The 18,792-nt window shown below is 45.5% G+C and overlaps 2 protein-coding genes across 2 annotated transcripts in view; both read left to right on the top strand.

Annotated features, from left to right (window-relative positions):
• Positions 1-4,431, top strand: part of LOC140722373 (cell adhesion molecule CEACAM5-like) — a 41,503-nt gene extending 37,072 nt beyond the window's left edge. Inside the window, exons 14-15 of the mRNA XM_073037129.1 lie at positions 849-1,051; positions 4,345-4,431. Of these exons, the coding sequence (XP_072893230.1) occupies positions 849-1,051; positions 4,345-4,431 (290 nt within the window). The remainder of the gene's footprint in view (positions 1-848; positions 1,052-4,344) is intronic.
• Positions 1-18,792, top strand: part of LOC140722389 (uncharacterized) — a 278,780-nt gene that overhangs the window by 212,104 nt on the left and 47,884 nt on the right. The gene's annotated exons all lie outside the window — the stretch shown is intronic.

The raw sequence follows: 18,792 nt of genomic DNA, 5'->3' as shown, positions 1-18,792 counted from the left end.
ATGGTGTCCCCTGTCCTGTCTGCTGATCATTTGCTCCCTTGCGCCATCTATAGTCAGTATTGGGAACTGACTAGACAGAACAAGTTGATTTCAGACTTGTGACAGTATCTGCGGCAAGCGGACCCTGCGGCTGAATCCCGATGCTGTCTGGCCCATCTACAACAGAAATAGAGATTGTATGCTGTTTCTGTGATCGGTAATATTGAATGTAAACTAATGTAGTGAGCTACCTGAGTACCTACAATTAACTTTCAGGTAGATCTCTGCACCGTCGCTGCTGTAATCAATACTGACGGTACGTCTATATTTTCCTGTGTCATTTCTGATGAAACGCGTTATGTTCAGAATAGCTTTTTCTGAAAACAGAGTTATTGTCTCGGTCAGATGTCTTCTCAGCATGTTCTATCTGAATTGAGCCCTTAGCGTACCAGGGGAAAACAACTTTATCGTTGTTTTTTTATCTGAGAGTGTAATAGTTGATGTTTACATTGACAAGAGACACGGGCTCTGCAAATAGAACTGAAAGAGGAATGGAATTATTCCTTTCTACTGCAGTCCAATCATTTCAGCTAGGAAGCTGTGGACCAAATTACGATCGTGACCGACGTATTGGTCCTAATTGCAAATGAATGACAGCTCATGAAGAGGGGGGCGCGGTGTCAGTTCCACCGGCTCATGGAGAGGGCATGTGATTTACTTTTTTTCGATATCAGCTGGGCTCGGTAGACCAAGTTAGGAAATGGAGTTTATAAAAAGGAGTTCCCGGCCACAATTCTACGGATTTATTTTGCCGGTCTCTTTTTTCACTGCTGGCTTAATTTAATTTGATTTAAATTTGGTTCATTCAGTATGTTTGGCAGCTGAACTTCTTTCACAAACGGATCGATTCCTTAACTTCGTGAAGTCACGTCCGCCCTGCTCGGAGGATTGTACTCTGCGAAACAGATCTGCTTCTCAAAACTTCAGCAGGTTCACTGCACAGTCGGTGGTGATTCCAAATGAAGCTGTCGGTGTGAAGAGAAGCGACGGGCAATCCTGTTTACAAGCACAGGTACAGAACGTCCCTCTGTGACAGAGGCAGATAAACCGGCACGGTTCTACATTTTTTTTTATAAATAAAGAGTTAAAATGTTCTGGCAAGCATGCGACATTATTCGCGGTCGACTTAAATAAGCATCTAAGTCAAATTGCTTTTAAAATAAACCTGGCTCTTTGACTTATAAATATGTCCCTTTAGGCTGCCGGCTGCAAGCGCTGGCGATGTTGGAAGTATCAAAAAGAAAAAGGAAATCCCGGAATACACTCAGGCTGTCGAGCAGCCTCCGTGGATAAGGAACGATTAAGATTTCAAGTCGAAGATGCTCTGTCAGAACTGCTGCACGAGTCCCATCGGCCCCATTTCCCTCTCTCTCCGGTGAAGGTTCATTTAATACTTCATTGTTTCCCCACCTCCCAGTCCTGCATTGCAATGTCGACTTCTGTTTTTCCCTTCACAGATGCTTCCCGAACTGCTCACTGTCTCCATCAGAATCTGTTTCTGCCCCTTAATGTTATGTGACTTATACCCCGGGTAACTGGCTGCAAGATCAATTCCTTCAACATGGACAACGGCTGTATTTCATTCACAAAGGGGTTGTTTCCTTAACTTCGTGAAATCAGGCTTGCACTGCTCGGGGATCTGTATTCTGAGAAACACATCTACTTCTCAAAACGTCTGGAGTTTCACTCGACAATACGTCGTGACGTCAACTGAAGCCGCTACTGTGAAGAACGGCTGAGCGATCCTGCTGACAGGCCTGGGCACAGTATGTCCCTCGGGTACCGAAGCAGATAAGCCGACATGGCTCTCCGTAATTTTAACCGAACAGTTCCGCCCGCTCTTTAGTTCTCCATGCTCTGGGAAACGTGAAATACTCTTCGCCGTAGGGTTAAATGAAGATATTAAATTTCCGGCAAATTGACTTCTAAATAAATTACTCCAGACCTTCCATGATATCTACAAATCTGCTGCATATTCACAGTATCTTTTTTTTATACCTCTCGTGACAGAAGTCTACAGAAGAGCACATCGTGAAAATTACAGAATTGCAAAATAAAATTACTTGGATGTTTATGTTTAAGTGATCATTACAGAAAGGCTGCTGTGTTTCCAAATATAATTTCCACTTCTTTAGCAACGTTGATAAATGACTCGATGGTGTTGCCCTGTTCTGTCTGCTGGTCATTTGCTCCCTTGCGCCATCTATAGTCAGTATTGGGAACTGACTGGACAGAACAAGTTAATTTCAGAATTGTGACAGTATTTTGAAAACAGAACCCTGCAGCTGAATCCTGATGTTGTCTGCCCCGTCTACAACAGAAATAGAGATTGTCTGCTGTTTCTGTGATCGGTAATATTGAATGTAAACTAATGTAATGAGCAACCTGCGTACCTACAATTAACTTGCAGGTTGATCTCTGCACTGTCGCTGTTGCAATGAATATTGACAGTACGTCTATAATTTCCTGTGCCATTTCTGTTCAGACGGGTTATGTTCAGACTAGGTTTTTTTTCTCAGAAAACAGAGGCATTGATGTTAGATGTCTTGTAATGATGTTTTATCTGAATTGCCCCCTTAGCGTCACAGGGGAATACAACTGTATCGTTGTTTTTCTGAGACTGTACGAGTTGATGTTTACATTGACACGAGACACGGGCTCTGCCAATAGAACTGAAAGAGGAATGGAATCACTCCTTTCTACTGCAGTCCAATCACATCAGCTGGGCTCGGTAGACCCAATTTGTATCCTGTCCAACATATTAGCCTGAATGGCAACAGAATTGGAGTTTATAAAAAGAAGTTCCCGGATATAATTCTACGAAATCATGGAGAGGATACGTTTCATTTTGTCCGCCTCTTTTTTTTTCACTGCCTAATTAATTTAGTTTACATAAGATTGGTTCGTTCAGTAAGTGCAGTGGCTGAATTTCATTCACAAATGGATCGATTCCTTAACGTCGTGAAGTCACGTCGGCGCTGCACGAAGGTCTGAACTCTGAGAAAGAGATCGGCTTCTCAAATCTTCAAGAGCTTCATTTCACAGTCAGCGGTGATTCCAAATGAAGCTGCCGGTGTGAAGAGAAGCGATGGGAAATCCTGCTTACAAACATGGGCACAGAATTTCCCTCTGTGACAGAGGCAGATAAACCGGCACGGTTCTCCATTATTTTAAATGAAGAGTTAAAATGTTTTGGCAAGCATGGGACGTTTTTCGCTGGAGACTTAAATGAACATCCGCGGAAATTTGACATAAATAAATCCCGGAATTTGACTTACAATTAAAAAGCCCTGAAGCACCTCTAGTATACCTGTTACTCTGCTCCACCTTCCCTATCCCTGATAAACAGTTTTTTCTTTAATATGACGAATAAAGTAGATAGAATAGAACTGCAAAATAAAATTGCTCAAAAGTTGAAGCGGTGTTTGGAAGTTGAATATTGACAGAAACTTCCACTTGCCCGGTACAGTGATCTTTACAGAAAAGCCGCTGTGTTTCATGGTTACTTTGATCTCAATCTGACAAGTATAATTTCTACGGTCAACGTTGTTTACCGACTCGGTGGGGTTGTCCTGGCCTGTCTGCACATAGGTTATCCCATTGCGCCATCTATTGTCAGCAGTGGGAACTGACTGGGCAGAACAAGATAATTTCTGGCTTGTAACGATATCTGTAACAGGTGGACCCTGAAGCTGAATCATGAAGTTGTCTGGTCCATCATCAAAGGAAATCGATATGGTATGCTGTTTCTGTAATCAGTAATACTGAAGGCAATTTGATGTAATGAGCCATCTGCAAACTTACAGTTAACATGCAGGTAGATCTCAGCTCTGTCACTACTGAACTCATTGTTTATAGTACATTTATATTTTCCCATGTCATTTCTGTGAACACGGGTTATGTTCAGATTAGAATTTTCTGAATACTGAGACCTCCTTTCATTATCCTGAATGGGTTTGTTATCATTTGTCCATGTTCGTCTTTGAAGAATTCTCTTGTTCGTCACAAGTGACTTCAACTTTTTTTCGATGACCGAAGGCTCTGCTCCTGCACTGTCCTGCTCTATGTGTGATATTAAATTGTTTTCACCCGAGGGAGAGTCACGAGCAAAGTGACGTAATCATCAGATAAATGTTCGGCCTTTGAGAAACCAGCGGTCCATGCGCCAGTAATCAGCAGAGGATCAGAGGTAGAGAGGGTCAGTAACTTTAAATTCCTGGGTACGACTCTCTCCGAGAACCAGTCCTGGAGCCCCCGTATAAATATCATTGCGAGGAAAGCACGCCAACACTTTTAAACCCGCAGGAGCCTGCCGAGTTTCGGCATCTCATCAAGTACCTCGGCAAACAGCTGCAGATATGTCGAGTGAAGTGTAATGGCGGCCTGCAGTAAGATATCGTCTGGGAAGAAGAGGCACAACTCCACACTGTGATAACTGACGCCGGTGGCAATACAGTGACGGCCGTTCTTCCATTGGCAAAGTTGAAAGAGCAACAGCACAGAAAGCAGGCGGCACAGTGTCACCACAAGGGGGCAGTGTCGGAATGCGGAGACGGGGTCAGAATGGGAGCAATGGTCACACGGTCCCTGAGCCGCTCAAACCTTGCAGTCTGATCTCGCACCTCGTCTCCTTCTGTCTCCAGTTTACGGATCAGTCGAGGCATTTCAGGATATGCCGAGGAGACAGGTGCATGGGGTTGAGTGAGAACTGGGATCAGCCATGATAGAACGGCGGAGCAGACTCGATAGGTCTGAGTGGCCTAATTCTGCTCCTATGTCTGATAGTCTTATACTGCGAGTGTCTGACACAGTGAAGATTGACACAAGATACTTATTACATTCGGCCGCGATTTCTTTGCTCTGTTACTAACTCGTCAGCATCATCTTGCAGTGGTACAATATCAACTCTTGCCTCTCTTTTACTCTTTATATATCGGAACAACTTTTGATACCTGATATTTTTGGCTCACTTACCTTAATTTTTCATCATGTCTCTCCTGTGTGTGTGTGTTTTTTTTTTGTTGTCTCCTGTTGGTTATGTAAAAGATTTCCAATCCTCTCACTTCCCACTGTTTTCTTGCTATATTACGTGACCCCACTTTTGCTTTTATCAAAAACAGGAGAGAATCTGTGGATGCTGGAAATCCAAGCAACACATACACAAAATGCTGGAGGAAGCTAGGAGGCCAGGCAGCATATATGGGAAATAGTAAACAGTCGACGTTTCGGTGCGAGACACTTCATCAGGACTGGGAACAAAGAAGATGAGACGTCAGAGGAAGAAGTGTGGGGGTTGGAGGGGTGGAAGACGTGGTAGGTGATGGGTGAAACTGGGAGAGGGGGAGCAGTGAAGGAAAAATCTTCTTTGGATTTTATTTCCTTAACGATTCTCGAAGGATCATTGCCAATGCCTCCACATCACTTCAGCCACCTCTTTCAGATCTCTGGGGTGTACACCATCTGGTCCAGGTGACCTATTTACCTTCAGACCATCTCTGTTTCCCAAAGAACCTTCTCCCGTGTAACGTAACTTTACACATTCTGACCACTGACATCTGGGACTTCCATATTCCTGCCAGTGTCTTCGAGAGATAAGAGTGATGTACAAGACTTATTCAGTTCATCTGCCATCACCTTGCACCCCCACCCCATTACTACCTGTCCAGCCTCATTTTTCAGTGGTCCGATATCCACTTCAGCCTCTCTTTTACAATATATGTACCTGAAGAAAAATTTGGTATCCTCTTTAATATTGCGGGCTAGCTCATCTATGTATTCCATCTTTTCCTTCTTAATTATTTTGGTTGCATTCTGTTTGCTTTTAAAAGCTTCCCAATTCTCTAACTTCCAAATAACTTTTGCTCTGTGCCCTCTCCTTGGTTTTTACATTGTCTTTGGTTTCTCTTATCAGCCACGGTTTTGTCACCTTACCTTTAGAATACTATTTGCTCTTTGTGATGTGTATATACCCTGTGCCTTCCGAATTGCTCCCAGAAATTCCAGTCATTGCTATTCTGTTTTCATCCCTGCCCGTGTTCTTTTCAAATCAATTTTGTCCAATTCTTCTCTCTTGCTCTCAAATTCTCAAATTACACATCTGACTTTAATGTCAGGGTAACATTAATGTCACCTTCTCTAATGTCAGGGTGAATTTGATCGTATTAAGAGCACTTTGCCCGAAGGGTTCCTTGAACTCGTGACCTAATTAATTCATTCATCATTCACCAAAATCTTGCTTTAAAATACAAACTCATAAATGCCCTCCATTACTTCATAAAGGCACCATAAATTCAAGCCTGATCCAGTTTTAGAGTCAAAATATTACAATTTATATGATAAACTCCAAGTAAATGGCAGGATACTTGGTAGTGTGGAGGAGCAGAGGGATCTGGGGGTACGTGTCCACAGATCCCTGAAAGTTGCCTCACAGGTAGATTGGGTAGTTAAGAAAGCTTCTGGGGTGTTAGCTTTCATAAGTCGAGGGATAGAGTTTAAGAGATGCGATGTAATGATGCAGCTATATAAAACTCTAGTTAGGCCACACTTGGAGTACTGTGTCCAGTTCTGGTCACCTCACTATAGGAAGGATGTGGAAGCATTGGAAAGGGTACAGAGGAGATTTACCAGGATGCTGCCTGGTTTACAGAGTATGGATTATGATCAGAGATTAAGGGAGCTAGGGCTTTACTCTCTGGAGAGGAGGAGGATGAGAGGAGACATGATAGAGATGTACAAGATATTAAGAGGAATAGATAGAGTGGACAGCCAGCGCCTCTTCCCCAGGGCACCACAGCTCAGTACAAGAGGATATGGCTTTAAGGTAAGGGGATGGAAGTTCAAGGGGGATATTAGAGGAAGGTTTTTCATTCAGAGAGTGGTTGGTGCGTGGAATGCACTGCCCGAGTCAGTGGTGGAGGCAGATATACTAGTGAAATTTAAGAGACTACTAGACAGGCATATGGAGGAATTTAAGGTGGGAGGCTATATGGGAGGCAGGGTTAGAGGGTCAGCACAACATTGTGGGCCGAAGGGCCTGTAATGTGCTGTGCTATTCTATATGTTTTATAATCAATACATTATTTCAGATAGGACAATCCATAATAACCATTCAGATATAATATTACAGGATAAACAAGCAGGAACAACTCCCCCAATAGATAAAACCATTCCAAACACACATACGTTCCTCAACCAGTGGAGCACCTCACCACAGGCATTGTTTGTGTCATCAGTCAGACAACCGAAATATTTTCTCTGTCAATCAGCTTCCAAATGTTGCTACTCTGTCATTCGTTGCCACGCCCCGCTGCTGATTCCCTTCTCCTCATCATACGTTCTTACCCCGACCATCGTCCAGAGCCCCAAACTCTGCCCTGTGCAGACCCGCCTCTGGTTTCTGACCCGGCTCCGCTGGACATCCAACGGATGGTTTCCCATTCTGCTTTCAGTCTTTAGAGGACAGCGGTGTTTTCAACAACCCTTCAGAAGCAGGGAAAATGACCCATAATCTGGAAATGAGCCGTGAATAAGGAGGGTAACTCCCAAATTCATTCTTCCTCAGCCCAGAGATTTCAGGGGCGAAGAACATCTCAGACAGAACTGCAGTCAGCTCAAGTTCTTCAGTCTGCAGAGAATTCAGGGAAACCTCTTCATCCACAGGATGGTGACTGTTTGGAACCCATCACCACAGGGAGAGCGAGAGGGGAACAACAGGGGAGGATTTAAAAGGACTGTCCTGGAACAGAATCACTGGCAGGGGCCAGCCGGCCTGAGTTGACCCTCTACTGTGCACGAGGTGTGTTAAAGATTCACTAAGTACCGGAGACAGAGTTTAAAATAGGACTGATTTACTTGTCTCAGATCCAGAATATTAAACTCCAGTCCCATTAAAGGTGAATATGCAGCAGAAGAAACTCCTCCCATGCCCAGTGACCAGGATGCAGACCTGGGTGTGGTGAGCAGCAGCAATAATTGCAGATTTCAGCACCGACAGTCACTCTCGAAATTGCATTCAGCAACGGTGATGGACAAATATTCATTGAAACTTTCTCCCCAGTGTGAACCCGGTAGTCTGTCACAAGTATTACAATGTTTAGGTTACGACTAGAGAAAACAGGGATTTGGAGTGCGGGTCTATCCAATGAGAGAAATGTTCCTTCTTCTGAGTCTGGAAGAGAGATTTTCATGGTTTTTTGCTGGGGAGAGATGAGAAGACGCGAATGGAGAGAGTGGGCTCTTTTTCTTTTTTTTTGTTGTCTTTACTAACCCTGTAGTCAAAGTAAGAATTATAAATCTCAATTGTTTCATCACATGTTGTGTACTGTTTGTAATTTCAGGGTACTGATTTGTAACAGGGGACACATCACACAGCATCCACCCAAAAGAGATTTCTTAAGTTTGGCCAGGCTGGGGGGGCCAAATTAAGCTATATGAAGCTGCTAGCTGAAGTGAGAGTTACATACGCTAAGATTACTTAGTGAATCACTTCCCACATTCACCGCAGGTGAACGGCCACTCCCCAGTGTGAACTCGCTGATTTGGCCGAGAGAAACTTTTCCCAAAGACTGACCAGTTGATCGGCATCTACTCGGTGTGAACTCGCTGGTGTCTCTGTAGTTGAGATGACCGAGTGAATCCCTTCCCACAGTCTGAGCAGGTGAATGGCCGCTCCCCGGTGTGAACTGACTTGTGTACCAGTTGTTCGTGTGACAGAATGAATCCCTTCCCACAGTCTGAGCACGTGAATGGCCTCTCACCAGTGTGAACTGACTGGTGTATCAGTAGATCAGATGACCGAGCGAATCCCCTCCCACATTCACAGCAGGTGAACGGCCTCTCCCCAGTGTGGATGTGCCAATAGGGAGGATGATCGAGTGAATCCTTTCGCGCACACTGAGCAGGTGAACGGCCACTCCCCAGTGTGAACTGACTGGTGTGCCAATAGGGAGGATGACTGAATGAATCCCTTCCCACAGTCTGAGCAGGTGAACGGCCGCTCCCCGGTGTGAACTCGCTGGTGTGCCATTCGGTCAGATATGGCCTAGTGAATCCTTCCCCACAATTTCAGCAGATGACCAGCCTCTGCCCAATGTGAACTAACTGGTGTGCCCACAGCTGGAAAGATCGTCTGAATCCCTTCTCACACACACAACAAGTGAATAGCCTTGTCCCAGTGTGAACTTGCTGACGTACCTTTAGTTGAGATTAACGAGTGATTCCATTCCCAGTCTGAACAGGTGAATGTTACCTGTGTAAAATAACGGGCGTGCCAGTCGGTCAGATGATAGAGTGAATCCCTTCCCACAGTCTGAGCAGGAAGGATGATTGAGGGAATCCCTTGCTCCACTTCTTAAATATCTGGACAGAGACAGCAAAACTGGTGTGTTTTGTTTGAATTCCCATAGACAATTTCCTTGTCATTTTCAACCTGTAAAAAGATTTACAAAATCCATCAATGGGTGTAGGACAACATTTCAGATGAGATCACATTAGTTACCAAGGTGTGATCTGGCATCACACTGTTACAGTGAGGTTCAACCCAAGTTGCAGAAAGAAACCATCTTGTAACTGGGCACATGGTTGGTGTCTGGAATGACCATCAAATTCTCTGATACTCTTCCAGTCTCTATAAGAATGGAGCATTTCTGGCATCTCCAATCTGTGAATTGGCTCAGTTTGACTCTCTCCATTGGGGTTATTCCCTGTTCCCACTGAGCTGCATGGGAGCCTGGCCCCACAGGAACTGAAACACTCTCACACAAATACCCTTTGTTGACGTGCAGCTGGGATTTTCTTTTATGTACTGTTAACTTAAAGTGCCACAGTTTTAATGCCATGTAAATATTTCCTACCCAGATGTATGGTTGGTCTGCACAGCTGTTAAAATGAATTAGAGTGAATATTAGTATTGTTTAAGATTCTTGTCACAGTCATAGAAAGATTCAGACACATTGGCCCATCTAGTTGGTGCCAAGCTATTTACGCTTTCCACTCCCATACCCCTACCATCCAGGTACCTATACCGACCTCTAACATGTTGCAATCGTGCAACCACAACATGGCCTCTGGTTGTGGTCCCACCCCATCTCAGTGGAAAAACCCAGCTTGCATTTACCCCATCTATGTCCCTCAAAACTGTGGTATACCTCCATCATATCTCCCCTCACTCTTCTACTTTCCAAGGAATAAAGTCCAGTCCAGTTCAATGTTTCCTTCTAACCCAAGTCCTCCAGACCTGACAACATCCTTGTGAATTTTCTCTGAACTCTTTCAACCTCTTTTACATCTTTCCTGTAGGTTGGTGACCAAAACTGCACACAATACTCCAAATTAGGCTTCACCAATGTCGTGTACAACGTCAACATAACATCCATCTATTGTTGACAGTACTTGAGTTTATGAAGGCCAATGGGCCAAAATCTTTCTCTCTGTACCTTTTGAACTGTGACACCACTTTCAGTGAAATAGAGACCTGTATTCCCCGATCCTTTCCTCTACAAGACTCCTCAGTGCCCAACCAGTCACTGTGTGAGAGCTACCCTGGTAGGTCCTACCAAAGTGCAACACCTCACACTTGTCTGCATTAAATTCCATTTTCCATTTCTCAAGCCATCTTTCCAGCTGGTCCAGTTCGCACTGCAAGCCATGATAGCCTGCTCACAGTCCGCTAAACTCCCAGACTTGGTGTGATCCACGTATTTGCTGATTCAGCTAACCACACTATCATCCAGATTACTGATATAGATGACAAACAACAACAGATCCCACACTGATCCCTATGGCACACCACTAGTCACAGGCCTCCGGTCAGATAGGCGACCATCTGCAACCACACTCTGGCATCTCCCAAAGACAGTGTCTCATCCAATTTACTATCTCATCTTGAAGGCTGAGTGACTGAACCTTCTTGACCAACCTCCAATGTGAGACTTTGCCAAGTGTCTTGCTAAAGTCCATGTAGACAACATCAGCAGCCTTGCTTTCATCCACTTCCCTGACAACTTCCTCGAGAGACTCTATAAGATTGGTTAGACATGACCTACCATGCACAAAGCTATGCTATCTATCCTTAATCAGTCCACATCTATCCAAAAACTTGTATATCCAGTTCCTGCACTTACGTTCCATTAACGTTCCCACCACTGATGACAAGCTCACCAATGTACAATTTTTTAGTTTAAGTTTAGAGGCTTTCTTGAACAGCAGAACAACATTGGCTGTCCTCCAATCCTCCAGTCCCTCACCTGTCACTAAGGATGATTTAAATATCTGTGCTTGGGCTCTGACAATTTCTGCAATTCCAGAGTCCCAGGGAACAACTTGTCAGGCCCTGGGGATTGATCCACGCCAATTTGCCTTAAGACAGCAAACACCTCCACCTCTGTCATCTGTACAGGGTCCATGAAGTTGATGCTGCTTTGCCTCACTTCTGCAGACTCTGTGTCCATCTCCTGAGGAAATACGGATGTAAAACTACTATTTAAAACCTCCCCCATCTACTTTGTCTCCTGTATAGATTACCATTCTGATCACCCAGAGTGGGCATGTTTCTGCAGTTGCTGGAAAAAGAGGAATGCAAACACACACAATGCTGGAGGAACTCTGCAGTTCAGGCGGCAACTAAGCAGAGGAGTACACAGTCCAGGCATGCTGAAGGGGCTCGGCTAAAATGCTGTCTATTTATTCCTCTCCACATTTGCTGCCTGATCTGCTGATTACAGGCAATATTTTGTAGAAATTAACCAATTTGTTTCTTCAATTAACCAGTTTCCAAATGTTTCTCATCTTTTATTCATAGCCAGATCCTGCTGGTCTGATTCCTCTTCCCTCCTCCTGCTCAAAACCTCCAGACCCCATCTTTTTCTGGAGCCCCAAAGCCCCGACTGCTGCTGGCAACTCTTTGGATTCTGACTCTGCTCCATCGAAGATTCATTCGCTAGTCTGCTGTCAGACTTGAGAGATGCATTGCAAAAACACAGCTGTCTGAGGCCTAGTCCTTTGAAATGAGTGAAAATAGTTTAAGGTGCTTGAAATGGTAGAGGCAGATACAATAGGGTCTGTTAAGAGAATCTTAAGAGAATTCATGGAACTTAGAAAATTAGAGGGCTCTGCGGTAGGGTAATTCTAGGCAGCTTCTAGAGTAGGGTACATGGTCGGCACAACATTGTGGGCCGAAGGGCCTGTAATTTGCTGCAGATTTCTATGATTCTATGAAATTCAAGGGAATTCTGTTCTCCCACAGAGTAGTGACTATTTGCAACAGGGAGTGTGAGAGATAAACGGCGGAGATACACTTTAAAATACTGATATGGAACAGAAACATGGGCTGGGACCAGATGGATTGAGTGGCCTCTCGAGTGTACATTGTGAGCGTAGTAGAGAGTGAGCGTAATATTAAACAGCAGTCTAGTTTAAGGCTAACATCAGCAGAACAGACTCCTCCAATGCTCAGTGACCAGGGTTCAGTCCTGGGTGCGATGAGCAGCCGCAAGAACTGTAGAATCCGACAGTAACAGTCCCTCATGAACCTGCAGCTGCCTTCAGTGACCGTGAAGGTTAAACATTTAACACAGAGCTGATTTGAACTTCCTCCCTGATGTGAATTTGCTGGCGTTGCAGCATCTGGGATGATTGAGTAAAACTCTCTGCTCACTCCGGACAGAAATGTGGCCTCTATTTATTGTGAACTCACCGGAGCATCACAAGGTGGGTTAACTGAATGAGTCCCTTCGCACACACGGTGCAGGTGAACGGCCGCCTCCCAGTGCGGAGCTGTTGGTGTATCGGCGATGACCGATTGAATCCCTTCCAAAATGAGAGCCAGTGAATGACGTCACACTGCTATCAACGCCATGGCATATTTCAGGCTTTTTCACTTATTGATTTCAGCGTGCTGTGTGTGTCGGAATGCCTGTATCTATTCAGTAAATCTAATTTGCATGTTTATCCTGTGATATTATATCCGGACAGGATCATGTATCGCCCTATCTCTAATAACGGGTCGGTAGCAATGCAACTGTTTGACTCCGACTCTAAAACTGGATCAGGCTTGTATTGATTGTCATCGATAGTATCTTTCATGATCGTCTCTTAAAGCAGGACTTTGGTGAATGACGCTTGTCACTTGATGGCGCCTGTGTAAGCAATCAAACGGCATGTTCTGCTTTAGAGCCCCTCGAGAGGCACAACACTTCGTCTTGAGTTTGTGACTCTTTTAATGTGCATTTTTGTTATTTCTGTGTCAACCGCCTGGTCCTGTGTTGACACAAGGAACCACGCAGTTCCTGGCAAGAGGTCTCCAGCTTTGAGCCTGACGTTGGACGCTTTCCTCCTTTGCTCACATCGTGCGGATCCCATCCATGGACGATTATGCTCACCTATTGGCTAAATCCTTCTTCTATAGCAGTGTTTCCCAGCCTATTTTAGCCCCAGTGCCGCGAGTCAAGGCGAAATGCCGAGCACCCTCGTTGCTAATCCCCAACGACGTCCGTTAGGTTGGTAAGGTCGGACGAGATCGCCAAGTGTCAGACCCGTTGTGACGACGGATGCTCAAGGCCTGCAGTGCGATGCTTCTTCCTGTGTCCCAGTGCCACATCCTTTTTGGAAGTGCCTGCTCTACTAACGGTCGATCAGGTCTGTTGCCACAAGTTAGAGGCAGCTTATTGCCCCACCAAGAATCTCGAATGCCCCCACCCCCGGCGAGTGTTATTTGCTCCTAAAGCCATCTTAGGACACGTAACTGCCCCCAGAGGGAATCACTGTTCCATTGTGATAATTCCTTCATCTTTCTGGGTTGAGCTTTCATTTCAGTTCAGAACGGCACACGCTCACAGCATGTTGAATCCTGCTTTTGTTGATGCAAATACATCCTTAGAAGAGTTACTGTGAGTGGGACAGAGGAAATGCAACTCCCTCAACACTGAGTGTGTGCAGCTCCCTCAACATCTTGCTCCTCCCTCTCTCCATAGTGCGCTCACCAGATCTGTCACTCCCTTTCTCCCTATCGCCCACCCTCCTCTCAATCCTCAGCACACATTCCTCTCAGCTTCTCTCCTCTGTCTCCTCTCACTCTCCTCCTCTCCGCTCTTATCTTAATAAACCCTCTCCCACTTCCTCACCTCCCTCTCTTACTCTGCTCACCCCAACTTCCTCTCACTCTCACTTCCCTTCTCCACATTATGTCTGCAAACCACACCCCACCCCGCCTTTACAGACTGACCCTGAACCTCGGCCCATGTTCACTCCATGATAGCACCTTTCAATGTGCGACGGTGACATCGACAGGATAAGTAGCCTTGGTTACATCGGAACATACTGCCGTTTGGAGTTGGATGAAGCAGAGGAGGGAGAGAAAGAGACAGAGAGATAGAGGAAGAGGGAGGAGGAGAGAAGGGGAAGTGGGAGAGGGGGAGGGAGAGATAGAGAGAGTGGGGGAGAGAGAGGAGAGAGAAAAGAGGAGAAAAGAGGAAGAGACAGGGATCGAAAAGGGCCACTCCTTTTAAATGGAGACACATGGAATTTTCTAAAATTCTAAATCTGCCATGTAAGTTCCTTTAGGATCAATGAAGTGTCTATCTATCTGAGTGTAGGCGGGTGGCTGGGTACATTTGAGCTGGAGATACAGGGGGATGGGCAGAGAAGCATAGATCAGACACGGCCATGCTGAATAAACATTATATCATAAGACTTCCTCCTCATCTGAATTGATTTCCCTGTAGTCTGAGGATGTACCCCTGGACCTGGGCTCCGCATTATGTGAAACATGCTCTCCATATCGGCTTTACAGTATTCGGGAAACACGCCTCACCCCAACTCCACACCCCGCCCATAATTCTAAACTCCAGCGGGAACCGCACAGAGACATCAAATACCATGAACTGGTGTCTTGTTCAGCAGCTTCAGGTGCAGCACCTTGTTCAAAACCATCTGAAAATCCAAACAAACAACACCCACCTCCTTTCGTATTTCAACAAAGAATTCCAACAGATCTGTCTGGGAAGATTTCTCCTGAGGCCGACTTTGGCCGTACAGGGGAGGATTTGAAAGTACTGTCGTGGAACAGAATCACTGGCAGGGGCCAGCCGGCCTGAGTTGACTCTACTGTGCACTAGGTGTGTTATAAATTCAGTAAGTACCGGAGACAGAGTTTAAAATAGAACTGATTTACTTGTCTCAGATCCAGAATATTAAACTCCAGTCCCATTAAAGGTGAATGTGCAGCAGAAGAAACTCCTCCCATGCCCAGTGACCAGGGTGCAGACCTGGGTGTGGTGAGCAGCAGCAATAATTGCAGAGTTCAGCACCGACAGTCACTCTCGAAATTGCATTCAGCAACGGTGATGGACAAATATCCAGCAGGCAGCTCATTGAAACTTTCTCCCCAGTGTGAACAGTGTGTCACAAGTGTAACATGCTCTAAGGTTTCACTGCTAATGTAATGGCCTCTCTGTAATGTTTCACAGCTGAGGTAATGGTTTGTCTGTAGCAGCAATGTTTATGTTACGACTAGAGATACAGGTTATGGAGTGCGGGGCTATCCGATGAGAGAAACGTTCTTTCTTGTGAGTCTAGAAGAGAGATTTTCGTGGTCTTTTGCTGGGGGAGATGAAAAGATGCAAATGGAGACAGTGGGCCCTTTTTCTTCTTTTTTTGTTTAACTTTACTAACCCTATAGTCAAAGTAAGAATTATAAAGCTCAATAGTTTAATCAGATATTGTGTACTGTTTGTTATTTCAGGGAACTGATTTGTAACAGGGAACACATCACACACCATCCACACAAACAAGATTTCTCAAGTTTGGGCGGGCTGAGGGGCTATCACCCCCTATATTAAGCTGCTAGCCGAAGCGAGAGTTACATAAGCCGAGATGACTGAGTGAATCGCTTCCCACAATCACAGCAGGTGAATGGCTACTCTCCAGTGTGAACTAGCTGATGCACATTTGATGGATATGGCTGAGAGAAACTCTTCCCAATGTCTGAGCAGGTAAACGGCCTCTACCCAGTGTGAACTCGCTGGTGTCTCTGTAGTTGAGATGACCAAGTGAATCCCTTCCCGCAGTCCGAGCAGGTAAACGGCCTCTCTCCAGTGTGAACTCGCTGATGTACCTTCAGTTTAGATGACCGAGTGAATCCCTTTCCACAGTCTGAGCAGGTGAACGGCCGCTCTCCAGTGTGAACTCGCTGATGTACCTTAAGGTTAGATGAACAAATGAATCCCTCCCCGCAGTTCGAGCAGGTGAATGGCTGCTCCCTTGTGTGAACTCGATGGTGAGCCATTAGGTCAGACGACCGAATGAATCCCTTCCCACAGTCTGAGCAGGTGAATGGCCTCTCTCCAGTGTGAATTCACTGATGTGTCTTCAGGTTAGATAACTGAGTGAATCCCTTCCCACAGTCTGAGCAGGTGAATGGCCTCTCTCCAGTGTGAACTCACTGATGTACCTTCAGGTTAGATGAGCAACTGAATCCCTTCCCACAGTCTGAGCAGGTGAATGGCCTCTCTCCAGTGTGAACTGACTTCTGTACCAGTCGTTTAGATGACTGAGTGAATCCCTTCCCACAGTCTGAACAGGTGAACGGCCTCTCCCCCGTGTGAACACGCTGGTGTACCTTCAGGTTAGCTGACCGAGTGAAACCGTTCCCGCAGTCCAAGCAGGTGATCAGCCTCCCTCCAGTGTGAACTCGCTGGAGTACCTTCAGGTTAGATGAGCAAGTGGATCCTTTCCCACAGTCCGAGCAGGTGAACGGCCACTCCCTGGTGTGAACTCGTTGGTGAGCCATTATGTCAGATGACCGAATGAATCTTTCCTTACAAATACAGCACATGACCTACTTCTGCCCAGTGTGAACTGACTGGTGTGGCCACAGGTGGGAAGACCGACCAAATCCCTTCTCACACACAGAACAGGTGAATGGACTTGTCCCAGTGTAAACTTGCTGATGTACATTCAGTTGAAATGATCGAGTGAATCCCTCCCCACAGTCTGAGCAGGAAGGATGATCGAGTGAGTCCCTCCCCACAGTCTGAGCAGGAAGGATGATCGACTGAATCCTTCCCCACAGTCTGAGCAGGAAGGATGATCGAGGGAATCCCTCCCCACAGTCTGAGCAGGAAGGATGATCGAGTGAGTCCCTCCCCACAGTCTGAGAAGGAAGGATGATCAAGTGAATCCCTCCCCACAGTCTGAGCAGGAAGGATGATCGAGTGAATCCCTCCCCACAGTCTGAGCAGGAAGGATGATCGAGTGAGTCCCTCCCCACAGTCTGAGCAGGAAGGATGATCGAGTGAATCCTTCCCCACAGTCTGAGCAGGAAGGATGATCGACTGAATCCCTCCCCACAGTCTGAGCAGGAAGGATGATCGAGTGAATCCCTCCCCACAGTCTGAGCAGGAAGGATGATCCAGTGAATCCCTCCCCACAGTCTGAGCAGGAAGGATGGTCGAGTGAATCCCTTGCTCCACTTCTTCAATATCTGGACGGAGACAGCAAAACTGGTGTGCTGTGTTCGAGATTCCCGTAGACAAATTCCTTGTCATTTTTAACCTGTAAAAAGATTTACAGAATCAATCAATGGGTGTAGGACAACATTTCAGTTGAGATCACTTGAGTTGTCACGGTATGATCTGGCAACACACTGTTACAGTGAAGTTCAACCCAAGTTGGAGAGAGAAATCACCTTCTAACTGGGCACAGTGCTGGCATCTGGAATGACCCTCAAACTCTCTGATGCTCTTCCTGTGTCTATAAGAATGGAGCATTTCTGCCATCTCCAATCTGTGACCTGGCTCAATTTGACTCTCTCCATTGGTATTATTCCCTGTTCCCACTGAGCTGCATGGTTTCCTGTTCCCACAGTAACTGAAACACTCTCACACAAAAAGCCAGCAATGCATTCCATGCACCCACCATCCTCTGTGTAAAAAAAGTTACCCCTGACATCCCCTCCGTATCAATTTTCAAGCACCTTAAAACTCTGCTCTCTTGTGTTAGCCATTTCAGCCCTGGGAAAATAACCTCTGGCTATGCACACGATCAATGCCCCTCATCATCTTATACAACTAAAAAAGCTCTTAACATAAACAAGGACATTTTACACATTATACGTGATCGAGTTCATCTGCACTCTCACACAGGCCTGTAACAGGTAATGAAGGATTTTCTCACCAGAGCTTTTGTACATTGTCCATATGTGGTTTGCTTGCTAAACTACGCTTTAAAAAGTCAGATTTCCAAATATCACTCCACTTCTTCCCACTTGCAAATTCTCCAGCAACTTTTGCATCGCCACAATACACACAGGTAACAGCAGTTTCTATATTGGACATAAATATTTCCCCTGAACCCACCTGAGGAATTGAGGATGGAACCTATGTAACTTCTGGCTAAAAGAATAATTGGGACTGAATAGGAATTTTGAACTGAAGTGAACTCCGTTTTCAGCATTTAGCTAAGACAGGCTCATAACCAGTTCTCTGTGGCTTGCAGAGAGACACACTGAGAGCTGATGACATTATACATTGTACTCTCATTAGCTGATAACATTATACACTGTACTCTTGTTTGAGTAAGTGGAGGAGGACTCACTGATAAGGACAGGAATGAACTTCTGTCTGTAATTAAATCAGGGCCTTGCAAGGGGAATAACTGACAAGGACTGGACTGTACATCCATCTGTAATTAAAACCTTGATTTAGTGAACTCTCAATTCTAAGTAATTAAGTTTTGCACCAACAGACTTGGGTGTACCAG

The sequence above is a fragment of the Hemitrygon akajei genome, unplaced genomic scaffold (genome assembly GCF_048418815.1).
Source record: "Hemitrygon akajei unplaced genomic scaffold, sHemAka1.3 Scf000076, whole genome shotgun sequence".
Classification (NCBI taxonomy): Eukaryota; Metazoa; Chordata; class Chondrichthyes; order Myliobatiformes; family Dasyatidae; genus Hemitrygon; species Hemitrygon akajei.
The sequence above is the reverse complement of the archived record's forward strand: the minus strand, read 5'-3'. Positions and strand labels throughout refer to the sequence as shown.